Consider the following 27,277-nt stretch of genomic DNA (forward strand, 5'->3'; position numbering starts at 1 on the left):
CTCCCTCACAGCAGTGCTTGCGGGCCTGCCACCGTTTCTCACGTGACACTAGTGACCTTTTACAGATACAGAATCTGACAGCCCAGTTTCTTGTAGTTTCTTCCATGATTTTGCTCAACCAAATAACAAAGTGGGACCCTGACAGCTACACGTGTGTCCTCTTTTAGACCAGGAAAAAAGGTGCTTTTTTCAATCATGTTAACTCCGTGGAACTAGCTTTGCCTCAGTGAAAGAAGGACCTGTTTTCCTAGTCTAGACAAGGTCTGTGAGAGCTCTTTGGGGGTTATGTTGCAGTTCCAGAAACCAGTGCATGCGCTAGAGAGAATTTATTGCTGCGCATAGGAGGGGTCCATGGTGCTTCTGCTCCTCCATAGCTCAGGAACTTTCCTCCTTGTTTTTACTGAGCATGAAAGAAAGAAACTTCTTCCCAGTCGAAGGGTTCAGCCTTGCTAAAGAAAGAAAAAACAATGAGGAGTCCAGTGGCACCTTAAAGACTAACAGATCTTTAAGGTGCCACCGGACTCCTCGTTGTTTTTGTGGGTACAGACTAACACGGCTACCCCTCTGATAAAGAAAGAAAGGCAGAAAGGGAGGCCCAGATACCTGCCTTGGGCTGCTCTCCAGAGGGAATGCTCTGAGATCTCCTATGACTCTGTGAGCCTTGCACAGTGTATTTGGTTACCAAAGAGCTAGGGTTAATCTAAAGTCTGGTGTTGAAAAGAAACAAAAGACGGGTTATCTCCAGAGAAAAGGCCATTCAGTGCAATGAATGAGGCTGAAGAACTTGAGTCTCTTTTAAATGAGACAACTTAAAAATGACTCCAAGCTACTGAGAGCTTAATTAGGTTGAAAGTGGTGGTGAGAACAAAGGCCCCCAAGGGAGAAATCCCCCATCCTGGGATGGAAAACCTGCCATTTCCAAGCAAGGCTTTGAAGTGTGGCTGGAACCCGCTCCCCTAGACAAGTTGGTGATGAGATTCCATTACTGCTGAGGCCTCTTTGGTGTTTATTCAGATCACAATCTTGGCAACATATGTCAGCAATATACAGACCCATTTGTCTCTGTTGCAAGCGCCTTCTCCCCTGCTAAGGGAGCTCTACTATAAATATCGGAGATAGGAATACTGGAGACAATTCAGTGTCTCCAAGGGTGCAGCTATGAGGGATCTTTCACTGGCGACTGTGCTTCTCAGTGGCCTTTTCTGTATTCCCAGCCTTGTCAGTAAGTCTCATTTCTCTTTTCCTCCTATGGTTTTTACGGCTCTGTGTGCTGATTTTAAGGAGTAAAGGACTTGTGAATGTGCTAAGGTCAAGTGTAAAATTATTTTAATATCCAGTTCGTCCTTTATTGGAGAACTGGAGCATCTCTACTTGTCTGCTCCCTCTTCTATACAGTGCTGAGGTGATTGTCAGACATCTGCAATAAGCGGGGACATGATTCTGCCACGCTGAGTAAAGTGAGAATGGGGATGGCTGAATCAAGAACTTAATTAATGGTAATTAATGATGGCGTGTACACAGTCTATCCTTGCCATGGAGTAGTCTTGGAGATTTAATGGGTCAGTTCCATTTTTAACTACTTTGATCCTGCTTATTCCTTAAATCAAAATCATAAAGTTAAAGAAATGAGGCCTGTGTGCCTTCTGCCTGGAGCTCAAACTCCCCTTCCAGCTAAAGAAGGAAGGCAGCTCAAGCTGTAAGCTGGTGAACATATGAGCTTTATGTTTTGTGAGTGCAGGTGCAGGAGCCATCAGCAGGAAGAGTGAAGGAAGAAACTTGTTTGCAGAGAGGGGCTGCTGCAGGAGGCAGAGCCATTCCACCTATATTGGGCACGGTAAGCAAATTTCTCCTTTTAGGCTCTGAGAAGCCTGATTCCTTTAAACATTCCCCCTCATGTTCCATCATCAATATCCCTCTGGACATTCTATGGATGCTCAGAAGACTTCACTGTCATTTTATTCCCAAAGAGCTACGGGCTGAAGTAAGTAAATGTAATGGTGACACCCCATGCTGCCTAATCAACCTCTGGGATGCTGCACTCCTAGCAAGATCCTTAAAAGGCTAATGCTACTGCTCACTTACATAACCAGGTACTAAAAGCACATTTCACAAAATATTAGTGGGAAGATTAGTTAATTGGTCCATACATTCTCCTGAACAAAACAAGTTTTATTTTCTGTACCAAATGTATTGAACTTGCTCTCAAGACAAATGTTTGCATTCTTTCAAAGTTGCATTAGCTCAGAGGTGTATTGTATCAGAACGACTTGATTGTCAGGAGTCAGGGCCGGCTCCAGGCCCCAGCACGCCAAGCGCGTGCTTGGGGCGGCATGCTGCAGGGGGCGCTCCGCCGGTCGCCGGGAGGGCGGCAGGCGGCTCCGGTGGACCTCCCACAGGCGTGCCTGCGGATGCTCCACCGGAACCGCGGGACCAGCGGACCCTCCGCAGGCACGTCTGCAGGAGGTTCACCGGAGCCGCGGGACCGGCGACTGCCAGAGCGCCCCCCGCGGCCGTGCTTGGGGCGGCGAAATTGCTAGAGCCGCCCCTGTCAGGAGTAATCTTGGGAGTGCTGTGTAGTTGAAGCTGTGTTGGTCCCAGGCTATTAGAGAAACAAGTTGGGTGAGGTAACATCTTTTTTTGGACCAATGTGCAGCTTTTTTTTATGGTAAGTGTAAATTAGGAAATATGTCAGTTCACTATATTCATACTGATGATACAGTTGTATCTGATGAAGTGAGCTGTAGCCCACGAAAGCTTATGCTTAAATAAATTTGTTAGTCTCTAAGGGCTTGGCTACACTTACAAGTTGCAGCGCTGGGAGTTACAGCGCTGCTCATGCAGCTGTGTAAGGGCCAGCGCTGGAGTGTGGCCACACTGACAGCTACCAGCGCTGCAGTGTGGCCACACTTGCAGCACTTTCCAGCGCTGTATTGAGAGGTGCATTGTGGGCAGCTATCCCACAGAACACCTTTGGCGCTGAGTATTGTGGGAAGGGGAAGGAAGTGTGCGGGTCATTCCGCTTCCTGTTTGCCAGCGCCCCGTGGTGCATCGCTTCACATCCCAGCATTCATTCCGGCAGCGTTTGGCGCCATTGTGAGTGTCTTTCTGTTACTCTCTGTGAATCGCGATTTCTGTGGCAAATGGAGCCCGATCTGCTGAGGACTCTGCTGATGAGTGTCACCAGCACAACACGTTTGGCAGTCGAGCTATTCCTTCAGCTCCAAAGTGACAGTGAGGAGTCCGACGATGATATCAATATGGATTTGTCTGCGCGTGTGACACTAGATTCACGGAAATGCTCAGCACCGTTGAACGCGCTTTTGGGCTCGGGAAACAAGCACTGAGTGGTGGGATCACATCGTCATGGAAGTCTGGGATGACGAGCAGTGGCTGCAGAACTTTCGTATGAGAAAAGCCACTTTCATGGGACTGTGTGCTGAGCCCCCCACTCTGCGGCGCAAGGACACAAGATTGAGAGCTGCCCTGACGGTGAAAAGCGGGTGGCTATTGCAATCTGGAAGATGGCAAATCCAGACAGCTACCGGTCGGTCGGGAACCAGTTTGGTGTGGGAAAGTCGACCGTGGGAATCGCTTTTGATGCAAGTTTGCAAGGCAATTAATCGCATCCTGCTAAGAAAGACCGTGACTCTGGGAGCGTGCAGGACATTGTGGATGGCTTTGCACAAATGGGTTTCTAACTGTGGAGCGATAGATGGAATATTCCTATTCTGGCCCCACCTGGCATCAGAGTACGTTAATCGTGGGGTATTTCTCTATGGTTCTCCAGGCGCTTGTGGATCACATTGACATTTACACAGGCTGGCCTGGAAGGTGCATGATGCACGATCTTTCGGAACAGTGGCCTGTTCAGGAAGATGCAGGCAGGGACTTTTTCCCAGACAGGAAGATCACAGTAGGGGATGTCGAAATGCCCACTGTGATCCTTACTGCCTTGGCTCATGAAACCCTATACAGGGAAGCTTGACAGGAGCAAGGACCGGTTCAACTACAGGCTGAGCCGGTGCAGAATGACTGTGGAGTGTGCTTTGGGCGTTTAAAGGCTCGCTGGAGATGTTTGTATGGGAAGCTAGACTTGGGGAAAGCAGCATCCCGCGGTTAAAGCGCTTGCTGTACCCTCCATAATATTTGTGAAGGGAAGGGTGAAACATTCAGTGAGGCATGGACCACCGAGGTTCAAGTCCTGGAGGCTGAATATGCACAGCCAGAGAGCAGGGCTAATAGAGAGGCCCAGCACAGGGCTTCAAGGATTAGGGATGCCTTGAGGGAAGAATTTGAGGCTGAAAGCCAACAGTAATGTTTGCTGCCTTGCATGGGAGTGAATTGCACTGCTTACACTGTTATTCTATTATCCATAATAATAATATGATTTGCAGTGCCTCTTTCTTTACTGGGCTAAGGTGTCTTTTACTATCTGCTATAATAAAGACTGTTTTCAAAGCCAAGAATTGTTTTATTGAAAAGAAAAAAACTTCCTTGACAGACAGACAGACACACAACATTTCATTAACACAAGAGGGCAAGGGTGTGGGTTGGTGAACTGTACAGTCACAAGTTTGCATATGCCATGTCTGGATTGCTGTTTAATGAATCCTGCACTTCAGGGTGCATATACTGCATGGTGATGGGGTTGAATGCAGAGGGTAAGGGTGGTGGTAGGTATCAGGGCTGGTTGGGCAGGTGTTGGAGGCAGCTGGTGGTGGTAAGAGCCTGGATGCTGGGGAAAGGTGGTTGGAGCTGACATTGGGGCACAAGGCACAAAGGACGGGCGGGTGGGGAGTAGCACGGTAGTGCTCTGCTTGCATGGCAACGAGTGACTCTATAGACTCCGCTCCAGGATGTGCTTTTCCTCTTGGCCACTGCATTTCTCTTGCGGTCCTGCTTTCTTTCTCTCGCCACTCCTTCAATTCTTTTCTCTCTGTAGCAGAGTGCTGAAGAACAGTTTTCAGCATGTCCTCTTTGCTCTTTCGGGATTTTTCTCAAATTTTGAAGCCTCTGTGATGTTGAACATCTGGGCAGTCCAGTCAAGGTCACTGTACACACAGAAATGACAACATTTAACACGGGCAGCATTGTATCCACTATCTCCAGACATGAATTGTTACACTGAGGAGTTCTCACTTGCAAGTTCTCACTTGCATTCTTTATCCCAAAAGGAAAACACAACAGAAGCCACGAAATGGTGAGTGAGTAATCTGGAGTGCTAGAGGGGTTGAGTGAAGATGCAGATGCAGGGGTGATCTTATCTCCTATCTCTTCACTAAAGAGTCTCCCAACATTTTTCACAGGACTTAATCCTGGAAGATGTTTCAGTCACTAGGGAACAGCGGGGCTCTTTTAGAGCAATGTGATTCGCCCCGGACCCTATGCGGCGTGCCTGTGTTCAGAAATGGTCCCCTGGCCGAAGAGTGGCGCACCGTCACTGGGACAAGGGACACAGTGGCTCTGCCTATAAACCCTGGATGAAGCTTTTGCTGAGATAACTGAAGCAGAGTACCGCGACGTGACAGACCACATCCACGGGCTCTTCCACATCTAGACGCTGCCCTGCATGCATCCATAACCCCCCTGCCTCTCCAGAACCATGTCCACCCAGAAAATAACTCTGCTTGTCCTTCTGCAACTGCTGGCTGCTGCTGCGACAGTACTTTCCTCCTGGCTTGAGAAGAGCTCCTGGCTGCATGCCTCCAGGAATCTGCGGTTTCTTCCCCATCCCAGGAGCTTCACGCAGCCTCCTCCTCCTCCTGTCCCCAGCCTGCTCAGAAGTGTCCATCGTTACCCTGGGATTGGCAGTGGGTCACCCCAAGTATGTTGTCCATCTCCGGCAGGTCGTGGGGCGGATATCTGCGATTCTCTCGGGCTTTGTAATAGGCACTCCGCAGCTCTTTAACTTTCACCCTGCATTGTAGTGCGGTTGATGGCCCCTATCCAGCATGTCCCTTGATATCTGCTCAAAGATATTGAACAGACGCCTCACCCCAAACACTGATGAGGTCCTGCACCTGTGCTCCATGGGAGGCATGGTTACCTGTAACCTGTAACTGATTAACTGATTGCACTCCACACCTGGCTGCAGCAAACAGGAAGGAGATTTTTAAATTTCCCGGGGCATTTAAAGGGCGGGTCACCTGAGGCAAGAGCAGTAGAGTGCAAACTGATGTGCAGAGTGGCTGAACAGGAATTCTGGGATAGCTCCTTATTCCCTGGAGGACAGGTAAAGCGCTGGTGAGTGTCCACACCTGCTGAGCAGCGCTGGTGTCACCAGCGCTGCACTCCAGCCAGCGCTGCAACCAGGAGTTGCAGCGCTGGTGTTAATTGCAGCGCTGGAAAGCCTCCACCAGCGCTGCAACTTGTAAGTGTAGCCAAGCCCTAAGGTGCCACAAGTACTCCTGCTCTTTTTGAGGATACAGACTAACATGGCTGCTCCTCTGAAAAAAGTGCATAGTAGTATCACATCCACGTTGAGACAAACTTTCTGCTATGGCTTGGAGTTTGGAGCTGTGGCAGGCACTTTCTGAAGTTTTCATGGCAAAGGAATGGGGGGAAAGGGAATAGAGTAGATGATAGTTCCCAACCCCCCTCTACATTTTGACAGCACAGAGAAGTCTAGGAGCAACAAGCAGAGTATGTCCTTCTGTAGCTTATATGGACAGCTCTGGAGAAGGTTTTTGCCTGCTCCCTTTTGCTCTGCTAAGCATGCGGCTTTTATATAGCCCTCATGATTACAGACACGTGTGAAATGCCTCAGAAAGCCTCAGTCATTTCAATTGTCTTATTATGCTGTCATGCTTGTGAAGACATGGTGGAGGGATAGTTCAGTGGTTTGAGCATTGGTCTGCTAAACCCAGGGTTGTGAGTTCAATCCTTGAAGGGGCAACTTAGGGTTCTGGGACAAAAATTGGTCCTGCTAGTGAAGGCAGGGGGCTGGACTCGATGACCTTCCGAGGTCCCTTCTAGTTCTAGGAGATTGGTATATCTCCAATTATTACCTTACCTAAGAATACATTCATATTAGTGACTCATTTAGAGGTAGCACCAGGCTTTCTGTAGTGAGGCCTTGTCTGTATTCAAACTTGCACCAGTTTAACCAAAGGTGTGATTTTAAACCAATTGAGTTAAAGTGATGAAAGACACAGTGTGGATGCTCTTAATTCAATTTAAACCTAGAGTGTATCAATTTAGTTTAAGTAGATTCCTTATCAAATTAAACTGAATTGATATAAACCTGGTTTAAACTGAACTAAGGCTATGTCTACACTAGCACTTTTGTCGGTAAAACTTTTATCAGTCACGGGTGTGAAAAAAACACATCCCTGACTGACGTAAGTTTCACTGACAGAAGTGCTGGTGTGGAGATGCTCTCCTGCTGACACAGCTACTGCTGTTCATTGGAGGTGGTTTTATTCTGCTCGCAGGAGAGCTGTCTCCTGCCGGCTCAGGTCTGTAGTGCAGACATAGCCTAAGTGTCCACACAAGGCCTTGTCTGCAGGAGAAAGTTGCAGCGGTTTAACTAAGGCCCTGCCAACACTTACAAGCTGTACAGTGCTGATGCACAGCTGAAGGAGTGCTCGTGTAGCATGTTATGCTGATGGGAGAGAGCTCTCCCATCGATAGACTAAAACCAGCTCAATGAGATGCTCTCTTGCCAACATAGTGCTATGCCCACGAGTGCTTACAATGGCAAAACTTACGTCGCTCATAGGAGTGTTTTTTTCACACCCCTGAGCGACAGTTCTGCTGACACAAATGCTAGTGTAGTCATGGCCTAATTGTGTGATTTTAAACTGGTGTAAACTTCTATGCGAACACTTAGTTTGGTTTAAAGCAGGCTCAGTGTGGTTCAGCCTAAATCAACTGGGAACAGATTTAATCTAAACTAAAGTAAAAATGTCCACGCACTGATTTAATTGAGATTGATTTTTAAACCAATATACAATGAAACTGAAGCAACTTTGAATATAGACAAAGCTGCTGGAGAAAACTAGCCAATTTTCTGAAGTATTTCTAGGGGAAACAATTATTAGCTGATAATCACTGGTGTTTCACAGACATGAAATGCCCAACTTGAGTGTGTGAGACTTCCTCAGGTGGTGTGAGGACCAGCTTGAATGCTCTATTTGCCCATGAATTAGAGAGTTTACCCAGACACTCCTACTATCTTGGTTAAATAATTCAACCACAATAGAACTTCTCACATTCTCCCTTTGCTAATATGCAGACTTAGTGATTCTCACCAAAGCACTGGTGATCTACCTCCTTCTTTAAAAACTAGATGGCAGAGACATTGTCATGTGATTTCCTATTACTGAGATCTTATTGCTTTTTGTAAAATATGCTAGAGCGAATTTACAAAATATATCACCAGGAACCACAGTCAAAATAAATGACCACGTTACATTTGTGGATCTGGTGTGTTTGTTCTTTGCAGAATTAGCAATCGTCTGCAGCAGAGGTTTCTTTCCGTTTGTCAGTTCTTTGAGGCATGGATCATCTTTTTGTTCTGCGTTTGTACAGCACCTAGCACAATCCGGGCCTGATCCATGGCTGGGGCTCCCAGGCACTAGCACAATACAACTAATAGATAGCAATAATTTCCGCATTCTGTGGGGATTCTGATTCCATCTTTCCTCTGTTCACAGACATCTCTGGCAGTCCTGTAAGTCTGGATGTTGGGATGTGCAGGTCCCACTGTTTATCCCAAAGGATAAACTCCCATCAGTCTGGATTTCCCAAACATTCCTCTATGCTGGACTTCCTTAGAACTAAAAAGGTGAGAAATGTGCATCTCCGTGTTTTGCTATCCCCACAATGGAAGTAGTTACATCCAGAAGTAGCTCATGCATTGTGGTTTTTCTATATGCTCCTAAGTAGATCTCCTGAAATATACTAAACTGTTCATCTAACATATTGTCCTGCCAGTCGACAAACAAGTGAGATAACTGAGTTACAGGAAAGGAAACTAATTCTCCTTGGGTGTCAGACACCTGCTGTGAGAGAAACAGCCAGAGCTCAGTTGGAGATGGAGATACGCAGGTTAGACAAACACTTGTCAGGGATTTGTCCTGCCTCAGTGCAGGGGACTGGACTAGAAACAGCATTGCCAACTCTCATGAGAATTATTGTTTTCCTTAAAGCCCCGGTCCCAGGAGTCAAGTGGTATGTGATGATTTCAGCCTTCGTTCCTAAAGAAAACTACGTTTCTGGCCCTCGTGGCTGAGGAGGAAGCTTCAAAATGTGACCCCAGTGCAGCCTACAGGCTCAAAAAGCAGAAGGCAAATCAAAAGAGCAGCAAATCTATTATTTGTACATAATCTCGTGATTGTAAAGCCAATCTCATGATTTTTGGTGAGCCTGACTCACGATTTTTGAACAGTTGGGTTGGCAATGCTGCTTCCAGGCCTATATTTCGATGATTCTGCAGTGTTTCCTACATTATAATATCTTGACTAGATGGTGTTTGATGGACTTTGGGACAGTGGCATAGCTAGGACAGGAAAAGTGTGTGGGCCCCAGCAATGACAGGGGGCGAGGAGGGCAGGGGGGCCCTGGGAGAGGGGGCAGGAGGGATCCAGTGCCCTGGGAGGGGGGACAGGCGGGGGTGGGGAGGCCATGCCAGGGCTCGAGCTCTGCCCGCCCCTCCTGACCCCAGCCCTGTGTCCATCAGCCTGGCCACATGGCGCATCCCTCTCCTACTGGCGTGGCGCGTTGCTTCCCTGGTCTCTGGCCCCAGCACTAGACCCGCCCCCACGAGGCACACGCACACGCACACCCCGGCGGGGCTAACCCTGGGGCTGGAGACTGGGGCAGCAGCGTGCGGCGCCGGTAGGAGAGGAACACGGCCGGGCTGACGGACACCGAGACAGGCTCAGGAGTCTCAGCCTGTGGATTCAGGGGACTCTGGCTCCGATCTGGGTGGGCCATGGCCCACTGAGGCCCACCTGTGGCTATGGCCCTGCTTTGGGATCACTTAACATCCCCCCGATCCTTGCAGCCTCACACTGGTGCTGGTACTTTAACCCACATCTGCTCTACACTAGGTCCCAGTAATTAAAAACTTCTTTCCTGAGCTTGTCAGTTTGCACAGGTGGGAAGAGGCCAAATGCATTTTCCTGTCTGAGTCAGTAAAATTGTCAGCCACAGAATCAGATTATCTGTTGTGGTGTTAGCCTCTCTCTGCTTGGCCAGCGGGGCTCTCACAGCAGATCCTTCGTGGGGATACTTTCCCTCCCTGTGTATAAAATAACCAAGACAAAGAACCCTAATTAATTAACAAACTAACAAGAGCCTGTGCTGTTAAGGACTTGTCTATACCCAAAAATTGCAGCCTTTTAACTATGTCAGTATAAATAAAACAGTACAAGCCCTTAAAGGGGACACAGTTACCCTGGTATAAATGTGATCTGTACCAGGACAGTTATTCCTATAGAGGGAGGGGCAGTATTCAGAAGCATATTTTCCACTCCACTTTCCAAGTCATTAATGAAAGTATTGCCTAGTACTTGGACTAGGACACAGCCCTACAGGACAGCGCTAGATACGTGCCCCCAGTTTGACAGTGAACCATTGCTAACCATAGGTGCCAACTTCCTCCGGCGCCACTGGGTGCCCGCGCCCCCCCCCCGCCCCTTTCCCTGCCCCTGGCCCTGCCCCCATTCCAACCCCACCCCCAAAGTCCCGCCCAAACTCCGCCCCCTCCCTGCCCCTATTGGATCCCTTCCCCAAATCCCCGCCCCAGCCCCGCCTCTGCCCCAGCGCGCAGCATTCCTCCTCCTTCCCCCTCCCTCCCTGCCCCGCGAATCAGCTGTTTCGCGGTGCAAGTGCTGGGAGCGAGGGGGGAGAAGCAGAATGCGGTGGTGCGCTCGCGGAGGAGGCAGAGGTGGAGGTAAGCTGGAGCAGGGGGGGTGGGGCAGGGCAGGGAGCTGCACGAGTATGGTTTTTCAACCAGTTTTGCATCCATTTTACAGTAATTTAATCTAGACCCACATTTCCCTACTTTGCTTATCAGTATGTCATGGGAGAATGTGTCAAAAGCCTTAGTAATGTCAAGGCAAATCATGTCTACAACTTCACCCCATCTTCTAGACCAGTAACCCTGACAAAGAAAAATAGGTTGGTTTGGTATGACCTGTTCGTGACATCTCCATGCTGACTACGCCTTATAACCCTATTATCCTCTAGGTGCTACAAATTGATTGTTTAATAATTTGTTCCAGTATCTCTCCAGGTATTGAAGTTAGACTGACTGGTCTATAATTACCCAGGTCCTCTTTGCTCCCTCCCCCCTTTTTTAAATATACCTGTTACCTTGTGCCTGTTCTGTGCAGTTGCAGGATAGGCAGATGGAGCAGCCTCTGTCGACTGGAGCAGAACGTTCCTGCCCTTTGGATTCCCATTGTGAACCCACTAGAATTCACATGGAGCGGGTGCTGCTGTTTGAAGGGGTTCAGGAAGTGGAAGTGATTGAGGCCTGCCAGTGTAATGCAAGCCCAGAGGAGTGTCTCCGGCTGCCATCCCTGAAAACCTACTTTCCGGACACCCCGCTGGAGTTCACGGTAGATGTTGGAAAGTGCTCCAGTCCAGCCCATGCAAGAGGTATGGAAAAAGAGGAGGAACTTTTCCCTCCTCATCTCTTGGGGTGGGCGAGAGGAGATGAGCTGAGGAGGTGAACACGGGGAAGGGGTTACTCCTCGTCATATCTCAGGGCTGGGATCAGCACCTCAAATGCTACTATTGCAACCTGAGCACGCCAGGTGAAATCTAAAAAACTCCCTTATCCTACTTAAAGCCATGTCTGACTCTTGGTTAAACAGGAGGGTAGTTCATATGATCTGGAATTTAATGCACCTTGCACTGAGGCAGCAGAGTGTATGGATTAGGTTTGGGGCTTGATGCTGAGGAAACCTGGGTTCAAGTCCCACCTCTGCTGTTGAACTGTAGTGCAACCACTTGACCAATCTGTGCCTGAATGCCCTCTTCTGTAAAATGGGTTTGAGGATAATTTTCTGCGGATGTGAGGACTGATAACGCTATGCACCTTTCACCTGAAGATAATTTACATGGAGTGCCTGCAGGCCCAGCGGGCTAACGGGACGCTGAACGGGTAGAGGGGCCACCCACCAGATGAGACATTACAGTGAGTGCACAGCGGCACTGCTGCAAGGTCTCCCAGGTAGCCACTCTATGCCCGACAGGAGAGAGCTCTCCTGCCGGCATAACTAAACCACCCCCTACAAGCAGCAGTACTCTTTTGGCAGGAAAGCATCTCCCACCGACATAGCACTGTCCGCACTGGCACTTTTTTCAGTGAAACCTATGTTGGTTGGGGCATGTTTTTTTCCTGACAGACAAAAGTTTTATCAACAAAAGTGCTAGTGTAGACAAAGCCTAAGTTTGCAGACGATATTGAAAGTGGAGGCTGAGCAAACAGTGATGAACAGTGCACCCAGCTTGCAAAGGAGTGGGCAGTAGGTGACTAATGCATTTAACTGGAGACAAATACCAAATAATTGGAATAGTAGCAATGAACTTGTCTGGGAAATATGCACTAAATGGAGCAATGGTCAGGTGTAAGTATATGGGAGTGAAGATTACTGTGGAAAAGATCCTGGAAACCCTCACTTTAGAGCTGCAGAAAAGAGATAAACAATCCTAGGGGCTTGTCTACCTGGCGAAATTGGCCAGGAGAGCTATTGTGGAATAAACTCTTCTGAAATAACTGGCGGTGGAGACATTCTGTTCTAGAATTTATTTTGGAATAATTAGCCTGTTTTGTGAGCACACAGTTATTCCAGAATTAAAGTGACTTTGTGCCGTAAGTGATGTTTGACGACACAGGAAGGATTCGGATTCAAAATGCAGAACGTTACTTGGGGGAGGCGGATCCAAGGGGGATAGAGGTTACGACCAATGGGGTTCATGGTGCCTGAGAAGGGACTCAGGCTGTATCTACCCTGCACACCTTACAACGGGGCAGCCGCGTCACTGCAGCCGCGCCGTTGCAAGGTCTGCAGTGTAGCCGCTCTTTGTCACTGGGAGAGAGCTCTCCCGGCGACAAAATAAAACCACCTCCAACGAGGGGCGGTAGCTTCGTCGCTGGCAGAGCATCTCCTGCCAATGAAGCGCTGTCCACATAGGTGCTTTTCATCATTAAAACTTTTGTCGGTCGGGGTGTTTTTTTTCACATCCCTGAGTGACAAAAGTTTTACTGGAAGTGCGGTGTTGACATAGTTAGAGGCTGGTTTGCGATTGAGGGATGAGCACAGTAGGTGAATGATCCTGCTAGAGCAATCAGCAGTGAAACAGTTGCTAGTTAGGTTTCAAAGTTAACATCACAGTGAAATAAAAGGGGTGCAGTTTACATCATACTTTACAGGCCTGCGGACAGCAATTCCAGGCCCCAGGGCAGAATGGTCAATGGGCCCCCTAGAAAGGGATGTGCCCGCCCGGCTGCCTTCCCCGCTGCCGGTACCACCCTGCGCGCGCCTAGGAGCCAGGGCTGGATTAACTTTTCGTGGACCTGGCACCCAACATATTTGTGGGCCCCCATGGGGCAATGGAGCATGGTGCGGGGAGGTCAGTACCTGGAGTGAGAAGCCGGCCAGGGGCAATGGGGCAGGGCATGGAGGGGGAGGCCCTGCTTTGCCCAGCCCAGTGCAGGGCAGTATTTACAAACCGGCCAGCATGTCCATTCCCCTCTGGGGCGGGCCCACGCCGTGCCAGAGAGCCCCCTCACCCAACACCCCCCAACTACCTATGCCCAGCCTCCCCCAGACCACCTACAGCCTCACCCCAACTGCCTGGCACCCCACACAGACCCCCCCACTGCCCAGCACCCCACACACTCAGATCTCCCCCACCCTGCACTACCCAATGCCCTTCCCCACAGCCCCACCACCACAACTACACAGCACTCCACACAGACCCCACACTGCCCAGCACCCCACACAGCCCTACCCCAACTGCCTGGCACTCCACACAGACCCCCCACTGCCCAGCGCCCCACACAGCCCTACCCCAACTGCCTGGCACCCCGCACAGACCCCCCACTGCCCAGCACCCCACACAGCCCTACCCCAACTGCCTGGCACCCTGCACAGACCCCCCCACTGCCCAGCACCCCAACATACTCAGATCTCCCCCACCCTGCACTACCCGATGCCCTTCCCCACAGCCCCACCACCACCACTACACAGCACCCCACACAGCCCTACCCCAACTGCCTGGCACCCCACACAGACCCCCCCACTGCCCAGCACCCCACACAGCCCTACCCCAACTGCCTGGCACTCCGCACAGACCCCCCACTGCCCAGCACCCCACACAGCCCTACCCCAACTGCCTGGCACCCCACCCCGACCCCCCCCACTGCCCAGCACCCCACACAGCCCTCCCCCAACTGCCTGGCACTCCACACAGACCCCCCACTGCCCAGCACCCCACACCGCCCTCCCCCAACTGCCTGGCACTCCACCCAGACCCCCCACTGCCCAGCACTTCACACAGCCCTACCCCAACTGCCTGGCACTCCGCACAGACCCCCCACTGCCCAGCACCCCACACAGCCCTACCCCAACTGCCTGGCACCCTGCACAGACCCCCCACTGCCCAGCACCCCACACAGCCCTACCCCAACTGCCTGGCACTCCACACAGACCCCCCACTCCCCAGCACCCCACACAGCCCTACCCCAACTGCCTGGCACTCCACACAGACCCCCCACTGCCCAGCACCCCACACAGCCCTACCCCAACTGCCTGGCACCCTGCACAGACCCCCCACTGCCCAGCACCCCACACAGCCCTACCCCAACTGCCTGGCACTCCACACAGACCCCCCACTGCCCAGCACCCCACACAGCCCTAGACTGCCTGGCACCCTGCACAGACCCCACCCCAGCACCCCACACAGCCCTACCCCAACTGCCTGGCACTCCACACAGACCCCACTCCCAGCACCCCACACAGCCCTACCCCAACTGCCTGGCACTCCACACAGACCCCCCACTGCCCAGCACCCCACACAGCCCTACCCCAACTGCCTGGCACCCTGCACAGACCCCACTGCCCAGCACCCCACACAGCCCTACCCCAACTGCCTGGCACTCCACACAGACCCCACCCCAGCACCCCACACAGCCCTACCCCAACTGCCTGGCACTCCACACAGACCCCACTGCCCAGCACCCCACACAGCCCTACCCCAACTGCCTGGCACTCCACACAGACCCCACTCCCAGCACCCCACACAGCCCTACCCCAACTGCCTGGCACTCCACACAGACCCCCCACTGCCCAGCACCCCACACAGCCCTACCCCAACTGCCTGGCACCCCGCACAGACCCCCCACGGCCCAGAACCCCACCCCGCCCTACCCCAACTGCCTGGCACTCCACACAGACCCCCCACTCCCCAGCACCCCACACAGCCCTACCCCAACTGCCTGGCACTCCACACAGACCCCACTGCCCAGCACCCCACACAGCCCTACCCCAACTGCCTGGCACACTGCACAGACCCCCCACTGCCCAGCACCTCACACAGCCCTACCCCAACTGCCTGGCACCCCACACAGACCCCCCACTGCCCAGCACCCCACACAGCCCTACCCCAACTGCCTGGCACCCTACACAGACCCCCCCACTGCCCAGCACACCACACCGCCCTACCCCTACTGCCTGGCACCCTGCACAGACCCCGCACTGCCCAGCACCCCACACAGCCCTACCCCAACTGCCTGGCACCCTACACAGACCCCCCCACTGCCCAGCACCCCACACAGCCGTACCCCAACTGCCTGACACCCTACACAGACCCCCCCACTGCCCAGCACCCTAACACACACAGGCCGCCCCCACTGCACTGCACTCCCCAACAACCCCACTGTCTAGCACTACAGAACACACAACACTCCCCAATGCCCAGTGTCCTCCACCCCCTCACAGCCAAGACCCCCCCACAGACCCACTCCCCATGACCTGGCCCCCGGCCGCACTCACTGGCCCTGCTGAGCCAGTGCAGAGCAGGGATCCCCCCTCCCAGAACAGTCCTAGGGGGCACAACACCTGAAGCTTGGGAGCACAGAGCGGTCCCATCCCCCGGGGCCCCATCCAGCCCTACCTGCGTGGCGCTGGTTCCCACGGCAGAAAGGAGGCGTTTCCTTGCAGAGGCAGCACAGAGCAGCCACTGCCACTTCTGCAGAGTGGGCCCTGCGATTTAAAAGGGCCCAGGGCTCCCAGCCACCGCCACAACTGCAGAGGAAGCAAGGGGCCCTGGGCCCTTTTAAATCTTCCAAGGCCCTGGGCAGTTGCTCCTTTGCGCCCCCTGTCGGCGGGCCTGATACTTTACCTGGAGTGACATCCAGCTTTGAACTTGTAACCTTCAGTGCTAAAAAACCTGAGTTTCTGCTTCAGGACTTCAACAATCAGGTCCAGCCGCTGTGAGCAGTAGCAGACACATGAGCAGAGCTCTTCAGGAAACAGAATTTCCATTCTGCAGGAAATTCTAACATTTCAAAATTTCCTTTCATCCTCACTTGGAATGAAAAGTTGAATTTTCAAAATTTACCATAAAACAAAAGTTGCAAAAAATGTTTCAGAGACATCAAAACTATTTTCTTGAAACATTTCATTTCAATGAGGTTGAAAAGTTTCATTTGAACTTTATCGTTTTGACTTTTCTGTCATAACTTATCACCTAATATAGCATATAAGTTGAAATGATAAAGTCTAAACAAATTATTACAATAACTTCCTGTTGAAAATTGTGTTGAAATTGATAGGATTCCATGAAACCTTTCAGTTTTGTCAAATCGGTCTTTTCTGAGGAAAAACTCTTCCATCAGAAGGTTTTTGATTAGCTCTACTAATAAATATCTTATGCGGACTTGCCACTAGAGAGGGACAAAGACCCACTCGCCAAGCATGGGATATGCAAACAGCAGCAGCACAGAAATAAGTCCAGAGAGACAAGACCTAAGGGCTTGTCTACACTGTGACGTTGTCGACAAAACTTTTCTCTTTCACAGGTATTTAAAAAAGCCCCCCAGTGAAAGACAAAAGTTTTGCTAACGCAAGAGGCAGTGTGAACGCGGCTCTCCTGCCGGCAAAGCTACCGCCACTTGTGGGGCTGGAAAAGTGCTGACAAAATACCGACAGAGAACGTTTACACACACTGCGTAGTGTAGACAAGCCCTTAGAAGAGAAAGGCCCAGGTTTGTAAAGGTATATTGGCATTGCTGCACTCAGCATTGTAATGCCTAGCTAATTTAGGAGCCTAAATCTCATTTTGAAAAGTGATTTAGGAACTTAGGGGGCCTAAATCCTATTAACTGCAAATGGGATTTAGATTCCTAAGTGCCTAAACATCATAGGCTAAATTCCTTTTGTGCCTAAATCCCACAGGCTTGCTTAGGCTCCTAAATCAGCTAGGCACTGCAATGCTGAGTTCAGCAATGCCTAAATGCCTTTAAAAATCTGGTCCAAAGCCAATGGCATAATAACAAGAAACACAGGGACCTCTGGATGTGAACTGTGCGTGCTGTTCAGAGTCCTTGAACAGAGAGGGCGTGCGTAGCGTGTTTGGCCTCCTCCAGCAGTACAGCATGTGTGTGATCTGGTAGGAGGACACAGCCAACCAAGAACTAAATAATGCAGCACTACAGTGAGTGGAAGTATTGTATATGCAAATTGCACAGGTGTAAGGGCTGGAAGAATTAGGCCCTATGTCTCCAAGCTCAGTGGAGGCTTTTCTTTCCCTCAGGATATTCCATATGTTGTTGGGGGAATGGGATGTGGGAGACTGAGTGTAGCAGAGTCTCTCTACTTAAAATATCTTTTGTTCCCACACAGGAGACAGCGGGGTATGTGAGGAAGGATATAGTGGTTAAAGCCCGGGGGTGGGACTCCGGAGATCTGGTTCCGTTCCTGGCTCGGCCTCTGACTTCCCATGTCAGCTCAAATCGCTTCCCTTTCTCTGTCTCCCATCTGTAAAGTGACAATAATGGCTGGGATGAGATTTTCAAAGTTGCACAAAGGATGTGGACACCCAGTTCCCATTGGATGAATTTGGCCTCAGAATCCTGGAGGCAGATTTGAAAATCCACCAACAGTTCTCAATTTTCAAAAATAACCAGTGATTTGGGATGCCCAAATTGAGACACCTTGAGGGAGCCCAGTTTCCAGACAGTGCTGAGCACTCACCCTCTGGAAGTCTGGCCCCTTCCAGGCATCTGCTGCTGGGCACCTGATCACTAGGCAGTTTCGAACATTTAGGCCAATGACACCTTTCCTGTGTTGTCAAGTGCCTGGAGATGCACAGCTGGAAAAGCACAAAGTATTCTCACACCCTCTTTACAGCAGTCACAAAGGCTGAATGACTTGCTTGAAGGGCTGGGGGAGCTCCACCTGCAAGCCAGAGAACTAGGGTTTGACTCCTGGGTCTGATTCTTATTTGCTGTATCACCTAGCCACCCTCCTCCACCTGTAAAACAGGGATCTTCATCCTTATTTACCTACCTCACTGGAGAAAGGGGTCTGAGAAGGTTAGAGACGAACATCTGTCCTTATGCTCAACTAATGCATTAACGAAGCGCCATATTGGACAGACTGTGTCTGTACACTTCAAGTCAGTCACTTTGTTATTTTAAAAAATTATAGTTTGCTTGAAGAATGTTGTTGCTGATGAAGGTTATTTCATAGCACAGTAGCCACACTCAGGATGAGGAAACCAGTGTGTGAGCCAATGACCCGGCACTCCAAGGTCCTGCTTTCAATCTCTCCATTGTATTTCCACTCCTTGTACATAGGACTTCCTGCTATTAGTGCTGAATCTCACCTTGTCTCAATCTCCTGTGCTAATCCCTTCGGGACATTTTGTAGTTTATTTCTGTCCTGGTTGTTTGCTCCCCATCCAGTGCTGGCATCATCTGCAAACTGGACCATTGTTGAATTTACACCTCCGTCTAGGACAGTGGTTCTTGTGCTGTTTTCCACAGAGCGCTGCCAGGTGGTTTGCAAAGCTGCTTCTAATAATGAAGAATATGTTGGTTTTCTGTGAGTGATGATTCTTTCTGCTGGCTCTAGCCCACTCCGGAACTCACCTAGGGTTTGAATTGCTGATGTTGTGGTTTTGCATGAACTAAACTGAAACAACGACCTCTTCACCCCGTTTCCCTGTGGCAGCTCTGGGTCTCTCTTTGGGGTAAATTCAGTGTGATCAGTTTTTTGGACACCAGAACTGGATGAGTAGGAGACATGCAGGAAGGCAGTGCCCAGCTGCAGAGGGACAAGGGGAGAGTCAGTACCAATATGAATGAAGTGCCACACCAGGGCGCCAAGACAGAAGGGGAGGTGTAGCCTAGTGGCTGACCCCGTTAATAAGTTCAGTATCATCTTGGCTTCTTAGAGTGGTTACATAGACCAGACTGGATTCCTGGCTGAATATATTGTCTTTGCACACAGCCCAGCATTATAGGCTACATTGTGGCTTTGAAACCACAGATCTTGTTTGGCGGATGGATTCGAGGATTGCAATGCTTGGAAAACCAGAGAGGGGGATGTCATGCCCTTTAATAGGATTTAGTATGTATAGAACTGCATCAGTTCTACTGGCTGGTGTGGGCCATGGTCCCACCTTTACCCCATCCCTTTGGATTGTCTGTCTCAAGGAGCAATCTTCTCCTCCCCAGTTTACTGGGGCTAGCCATTGTCTGGCCCTATACTTGCCTCAAAGCAGGGATGGGATCAGGATTGGGAGGCTGGATGGCTAAGAGCCCATGGGAGAAGCTTTAGTATAAGAAGTGAATCCACAGTAACTTTTAAAAGCCACTGAACCAGAGTGCTGATGAAAGGGTTCAACAGTGTAGGTCACAGCACGGAGCCCATCGAATACTGAGCCCTCTTGAATCCCCGTAATGATCACGCCAATAACACATGTCCTTTATCAGTTTCCAGACATTTATATATTGACTCCCTTCATCAATTGTCTGGAATAGATGTCAGCCCTTGGCTGTTATCAAAAACACTGCATGAAAATGTACAGCTCATAAACCATAATGCTGTGCAATGGAGGAACATCAGAGAACGTTCATCACCTCAATGAGCCAGTGTCTGTCAGACCTTTGTGAAAATAAGAGTGAAAACTCATGGAAGGGCAGGAAGTGTTCAACACTAAGATCCAAAGTGAAAGTGTGAAGCAGATGTGACATCAAAGTGATGTCTGCCAGCTCAGGCAGGGGGTCATGAGGAGACGAGCTAATCAAATCCAAAAGGCAATCCAGAAAAATCAAACATCACAATATGCTACTATGCTACCCAACTCCTCAAAGTAGCTCTGAGGACAATCCTTTCCTTTGCAAAGGGCTTTGGCTTCCTGTACGATGTAAAAGTAAATTCTCTTCCTCCCTAGACCTGCTGGTAGCTCGGCCGTTAATATATTATTTTAAAAAAAATTATTAAATATTCATTGGGTCTAAGTCTTGCAGCTCTTCCTCAGACATAACTCGAACTGATTTCGAAGGTTGGACTTTGGCCCTTGGAGAAGGGCCTGTCTGTTGGGTGCATGATGTCTGCATCTAGCACAATATCACTGCCACACGCAGTGAAATCACCAAGAGAGCAACATAAAAATCAAAACAGTGGCTTGAGTTGGCAAAAAGCGTGCCCAGGGCTTGCTAACTGAGAGACCAGCACCTCACCTAGAAAGTGAGCACTCTCCATGTTGTACTTTGCATGATTCAGGCCTGATCCTGCAGCTTCTCTGTACATAGAACTCATGTTGAAGATGCTCAGCAGGAATGCTGCACATGCAATGGCCTCAGGACTGGGCCCTAAATTAAATTAAACTCTCATTCTCTTTCAGGCGGACTCTTCTGTGCACCTACAAAGTTTGATGGTGTTCTGATCAAAAGCCCAAATGGTGTTGAGGTGGTTCAAACTCTGGAAAACTGTGAAATGAAAGAAACCTGCTATCGAGTTTCCTATGTGGAATATTATTATGAAATCATACACAACTCTGCTGGGGACAGAGAAGAGCGACTGAAGGTTAGTCAATTGCATGCGGCTCTAAAAGAGTCTTAGGGTTTGTCCAAACACGAAAGTTGTATTGCTTTAACTATAAGCCATACAATTCCCACTCTTGTGTGGATGCACATTAAACGGCCTTAAGGATGCTCTATACCAGTATGGCTATTCCTATACAGTTAAGGGCAATAGGTTATATTGGTATAAGCAAATTTATACCAGCATAAGTGGACCCACACTATGGGTTATACTGGTATAATTACTTCTTTAAAAAGTCACACATCTAATTGAAATAGTTACACCAGTACAATATCTGTGTATTGCCCAGGTCTTATTTCCCAAACTCAGTTATAAAGCAATACGTTTTATTTTCTTGGGCAAAAAAATTCAGTGAAATGTTTAATGTGACTTTATCTTTAAAGTACCTCTGACCCAATGAAAGCTGCATCCTTTACCGGACTTAGTACTGTCCGTCAGTTAAAGATGGGTTAAAATAACCCCTTGCATGTAGCCAGGATCAGGACGCAGCACTGCTCCACAAGCAGGACTTACTGCCAAGTAGCTGGAATGCTGTGTCCCTTTGGGCGTTTATCGGCAGGGCCTTGCAAGTGATTTTCATGTCTTTGTTTTGCAAATCTTTTCAGGAAATTGATGTGGGACGGTGCTTGGGGAGCTGCACCTCAGGGAATCACTGCCTGCTTAGGTAAGCACAGCTGTTCACACACAGCCCCTCCCCTTACAGGAGGGTTAGCTACAATCCTCTAAACATGCAGATTCCCTACAGGATGAAGGACAAATTCTGCACAAACTTATATCCGTGTATCTCCATTGACCTAAATGCAACTGAATGAGTGTAAAGTCAGCATCCAAGCTGCCTCCAAGGGGTCTGTCATTTTCATTCAGTTGCCAGCTAGTCCTGTATTACCATTGTTGGGCTCCAGTGTCTCAGAGTTTGGTAGGGTAACTGCACCAATATATTTTGCATTCAGTTCACTTGTCTTTCGTAAATTCACATCCCACATTGTTATTTCTGGTAATGTCATGAGATTCGAGCAAAGGAAATCAAGCATTGACTCTGAAGATGGCAATCCAAGTGCGAGTTTTATAACTTGGACACTGTTGCTACAGCAGCGGGTGCACTATAAGAACCTGGACAAAGAACTTGCAAGCTTTCTTGTTCTATCAGACAGCCAAATGCACAGGCCACAGAACTTCCCCCAAATAATTCCTAGATCAGATCATTTAGCAAAACATCCAGTCTTGATTTAAAAATTGTCAGTGACGGAGAATCCACCACGATCCTTGATAAATTGTTCCAGTGGTTATTTACTCTCACCATTGAAAATATACACCTTATTTTCAGTCTGAATTTGCCTAGCTTCAATTTCCATGTTCTACCTTTCTCCTTGAGACTAACACTATAAGGCAGGTTTTCTGATCCTTTAATTGTTCTCGTGACTCTTCTCTGAACACTCTCCAATTTATCAACATCCTTCTTGTTGGACACCAAAGCTAGCCAGGATCTGATTGCAGACACTATGGCAGTGATGGAAAGACGGCCCTGATATCTGTGGCCGAAATTGCCTTCTCTGCCCATAGAAGTCACAGCAGGGTGACGTGCCCTCCCTGTGGAATATTTCCCCCTTCCACTGCTCTCCATAGATGTCCCTAGTCTGCAGATATCCCAAATCTACAGCTGGTTTAAATGAGAGGGGGCTGGTAACAGGGTGTTTTTGTTGACAGTCTGGTTTTCAAATTCACTTTCTCCCTTTCTGTGCCAGAGCCTGGATTTGATCATCTTTTTGACATGCTGCAAACTCACCTGTTGGTTAGGCTGCTCTCAACCCAGAAGTGGAAAGATGGGCTTGGAGCATCTGCCAATTTAGATTCTGTTTGATGCTCTCTCACAGGGGCCTTGGTTGAGCCATTTCATCTTTCTGTGCCTCAGTTTCGCCATCTGTAAAACGGGGATCGTTTATTTATTGTTGCTTATTTGTTTCCGTTTGTGCCTTTCAGAACTCCCTAGGCATGGTGTAAAACTAAAACAAACTGTAACCAAATACATGTCAACAGGCAGTGAAAGACAGCTGTTCTCATCCTCAGACAAGTTCTGATTGCACCAAACCTCAAAACAAGCAACACCACTGCCCATTTCCCAAACCTCACCCACCCAGACAAAGCCTAGAACTCCACCCCCACTGTCTAGAGTCTTCTGTGCAGTTTGCTAATGCTTCCTCTGGGTGTTTAAAAATAGTTTCTTGGTACTGTTACTATTGCTTTGTCCTCCCTGTAGTGTCTCTTTACATGCTGCAGACTGTAAGCTCTTTGGGGTGGGAACCATCCTTTTTTTCCTGTGTTTGTACAGCACCTAGCACAATAGGGTCCTGGTCCATGACGGGGGCTCCTAGGCAGAGAGACAGTGTAGCCTAGTGGGCAAAGCACTAGACTGGGACTCAGAAGACTTGGTTCTATTCCTGAATCTGCTATTAGTCTGCTGAGTGACCTTGAGCCAGTCAATGCACTGCTCTGTGCCTCAGTTTCCCCATCTGTAAAATGTGGGGAAATGATACTTCCCTTGTAACTGGCTGTGAGATCCACTGATGAAAAGCTCTATATGAGAGCTGGGCATTACTATTAGGTAATACCACAATACAAATAATAATTGTGAACCCAGGCTTGCTTCAGAGACCAGTCATGAGTTGTGAGCCCAGCTTTGTGACAGGACGTGAGCTATGAACCCAGATCCCTGGGCAGACTGAGAGTGCTACATCTTCTCTGCATCTGGGTAGTCAGTGCGTTTGTTTTTTAACTGCAGGGATTCGCAGAATGGAGAGAAATGCCTGGTTTGGGCGGAAGGTGCCTCCAGCCATTGTGTCCCTCACCAGTACGACACACACACATTCAAGAGCCGCAGTGGCAACATCCGCACTGTCTTCGCCATCCAGAAGTGTAAATGTGGGAGTTATTAGAGACTTGGGGGAGGGAGGGATTGGAGCTTCCAGGGAGAGCACATGGAGGGGAATGCAAATGCCGTGCCCACCCTCTGCCAGACTGTCTGTACTATATGTAAATGAGAGAAGGCTATTTTATAAATTAAAGGTATTTTAAACAGTGGTTGTGTGGAAATTAACTACCTCCAGAATGTTTTGCAGCTTTTTAATAAACACTGTGGGCCATAGTCTGTGTCTGGGGAGCATTTACAGCTCCTAAGGACTCCAGTGGGAGCCCATGTGTATTCAAAGCCAGAATATGGCCTTGTAAGAGCCAGAACCTAAACAGGCTAAAGATGGGCTTTGATGTGCCTCAGTGTTCTTCTCTCGCCTGTTCTGTGTGAACAATTGCATGTCAAACACACCTGTCTGCGTGTCCTGTGAAAACAGGCAACGTGCATTACAGCCGAGAGACAGTTCAGCTGCGCAGCTAGGGGGCCTTCCCAGGACTGACCCCACCAGGATCCAGCACCTTTGTCATCCTTTCGTTTTTACAAAGATACACTCACCTACAAAATATGCTTGAAATGAGACAACATGGATAATGCCCCATAACACACACAGACCCGGGGAGTGGAGGAGGCAGGCAGAGGAAGGAGGAATTGGGGGAGAGGGAGCAGCAGTGGAGGATGTAAAAGGAGCAGGACTGGGGAGGCAGTAGGAATGGAGGAGGGGAGCCAGGGGAATGTGTTGGAGCAGAGGCTGTTCTCGGTGTGTAGGATCTGAGCAGTCCCAGCCCCGCACTGTTCTGTATTACAAACAGCTCTGGCCCTGGCAATGGGGAAATGTGCAGAAGAAGGAAAGAATCTGAATAGTTTCCTTCTGCCAATTAACTAAAAGCTACTCGAATTGCTTGTAATTAGTCCCTGTGTATTCTGGATAATTAGGAGCCCTCTCACTCTTGTTACATTGGATTAGAATAAATTATAGACACAGATTTTCAAAGGAGACTTTGACATTATCCTAATCCCATTAAACCTTAATCCCCTGTACAGTGCAGCCCAGCACGGGGCTCAGATGGGCCAGGCACCCCACAAACTGCCTGGCCATGAGAGGATTCAATTTCAGGTCAGTCAGTCTAGTCTGTGATGTGGGGAAATGAGAGGTGCGAGGAGAACCACTCTGCCCATGCCAGCCCTGTGAGAGCCTGTCCCGGGGCTGTAAGGAGAGGAGACCAGGCTGCCAGCTGCTGCTTAGTCACTTCCACTGGGGAGATGACTGAAGGTGTAAGGAGCTGCCCAACATTGCAGCCAGGGGTGAGAGCAAACTCAGGAGGGTCCTTCAGCAGAGTTGTTGGCTGACTCCAGGTGGTTGAAGAGAACAGTCCAGTGTTCTCCCATCATTTTAACCCTTCCACCACTTCCTCCGTCAAGCTAAAGTGCAGCCTCTGTGATGAAGGCAGAGCAGCTTGCAGAGGCGGCCTGGGCAATTCCCTGAACCTGTACGTCCCCCAGCCACCTGCTGTGACGTTTTAAGGCCAGAAGGAACCATTCTGATCATCTAGTCCAGGCCTGCACAACGCGTAAAGCGGCGAGGGCCATATTACTCCAAAGAAAACAGCTGAGGGCCGAACCTCCTTGGCCCCGCCGAAACCCCTCTCCCATATTACTGCACACAGCAGTACCAAAAATTAAAATACTGAAAATGGATGCCCCCCTCCAGCCACTGACTCGCCACTCACCTCCTCACCCCCCCAAGTATAAAGCCTCGCCGACACTGCCTGCCCGGCCAGCTCGGTTCGTCGTCCCCCCATGAAATAAGGGGAGGGGAAACGGGGGCAGTGTGAAGGGATTGGATGTGACTGTCCAACACACAAGCACAGGGGCCGCAGGGAGCCTGGGGGCGGGGGGACAGTGTGATAGGAGCCGGGGAGGGGGGCAGCAGTTGGGCAGGGCAGGTGCAACACACAGACACAGAGAGACACACACGTCTCCCCCGGGGATTTCCTGGCTGCCCACAGACAGTTCAAATGCCCCCACCCCCATCACTACGGAGGCTGCCCTGGGACCAACCAGTGCAGTAGCCGCCCTGCCCCCAACCGAAGGGGGTGGCTTGGGGGGGGTGTCTCGGCCCAGTCCCCCCCCGAGCTGTGGCCAGGCACCCCTCCCCTCGCTCCGCACTTACTGGCTCTGCCTCGTGCCCAGGGCTTCCCGCCTCAGCAGGCCCCGGAAGTGACGCACCCCCTGTACACCGGGCAGCGGGGTGGGAGATGGAGCACAGCGTGCGAGCACAGGGCCATGAGGTGGGGCAGGGGGCGAACCCAGCAGCCCCACCCTGCCGCTTACCCGGGGGCCTCACAGTGAGCCCACGTGGGCCGCATGCAGCCCGGGGGCCGCATGTTGTGCAGGCCTGTTATAGACTGTAATCAAGTCACCCCTTAACCTTTTCTTTGTTAAGCTAAATAAATTGAGCTCCTTGAGTCTGTCACTATAATGCATGTTTCTAAGCCTTTAAAAATATCAATTGTCCAGGAGTCTCAGCCAACTTCTTTAAAACTCAGGTGCAATTACCCGTTTTTTTAAAAAAATGTTTAATTTTAGTAGATGCCGTTTATCATCCTGCTTGCTTACTGTTCAAATAGAGAGCATATGAGTACTGCTGTAAATTGAATTTTAAATTCTCTTTCTATGACTATTTCAATGTGCCATAAACACTCATGTCAGCAAAACTTGATCACAGAAATGTTTGTAGAACGTGATAACAAAAGGGGCAGGAAAATAGCTGAAACGAACTCAATGAAAAATTTGAATGAGTTTTTGCAAAACATTTTTGCACAGTTTCCCAGCTCTCGTGTGTACGTAGACGCTGTGAGGGTATAATAGACAATTGCTTTAATATTCTTAGTCTATAACTCGGGGTGGGAAAATCAATTCAGGCAAATTAAGAATTGGGCCTAATCTTTCCCCATTTCCTGAAACAGACCTAAATTTCCATTGAAAATGGAAGTTGATCTGCTTTGGCAGTCTCTCCTGAGCCACTGCAGCTCCTTTCATTTTTCTGGTACCCTGGGCCTTTGCTCTTTAGGTAGATATAGTTATATTTTAATTTGTTTGGGGCAGAGACTATCTTTTAGTTCTATGTGTATTCAGTGCCTAGCACAATGGGGCCCTGGTCTCTGACTGGTGCCGTTAGGAGCTAAAACAACACACATAATAAATAAAAATATAAATTAAGGCATGATCCTGCAAACACTTATGCATGTGCTTTACTTTGCATCTATATGAGCAGCTCCACTAAAGTCAATAGAATTGC

General features: G+C 49.6%; 1 protein-coding gene across 1 annotated transcript; it reads left to right on the forward strand.

Moving 5' to 3' along the window:
- Window positions 1-1,506: 1,506 nt before the first annotated feature.
- LOC120391955 lies at window positions 1,507-24,025 on the forward strand. The gene is made up of 7 exons (XM_039516221.1): window positions 1,507-1,513; window positions 1,739-1,834; window positions 8,658-8,788; window positions 11,343-11,610; window positions 20,875-21,056; window positions 21,680-21,738; window positions 23,851-24,025. Exons 1-7 carry the CDS (start codon window positions 1,507-1,509, stop codon window positions 24,002-24,004), a joined length of 897 nt encoding a protein of 298 aa, XP_039372155.1. The 3' UTR covers window positions 24,005-24,025.
- The last annotated feature ends 3,252 nt before the right edge of the window (window positions 24,026-27,277 follow it).

The sequence above is a fragment of the Mauremys reevesii genome, linkage group 26, assembly GCF_016161935.1.
Source record: "Mauremys reevesii isolate NIE-2019 linkage group 26, ASM1616193v1, whole genome shotgun sequence".
Classification (NCBI taxonomy): Eukaryota; Metazoa; Chordata; order Testudines; family Geoemydidae; genus Mauremys; species Mauremys reevesii.

What these genes read in the sequence shown, in the direction of transcription:
- LOC120391955 (XM_039516221.1), top strand. An exon ending in ACTTCCTTAGAACTAAAAAG is followed by an intron (nt 8,789 to 11,342) that starts GTGAGAAATGTG and finishes TGTTCTGTGCAG; the next exon opens with TTGCAGGATAGGCAGATGGA. An exon ending in CAGTCCAGCCCATGCAAGAG is followed by an intron (nt 11,611 to 20,874) that starts GTATGGAAAAAG and finishes ATTCTCTTTCAG; the next exon opens with GCGGACTCTTCTGTGCACCT.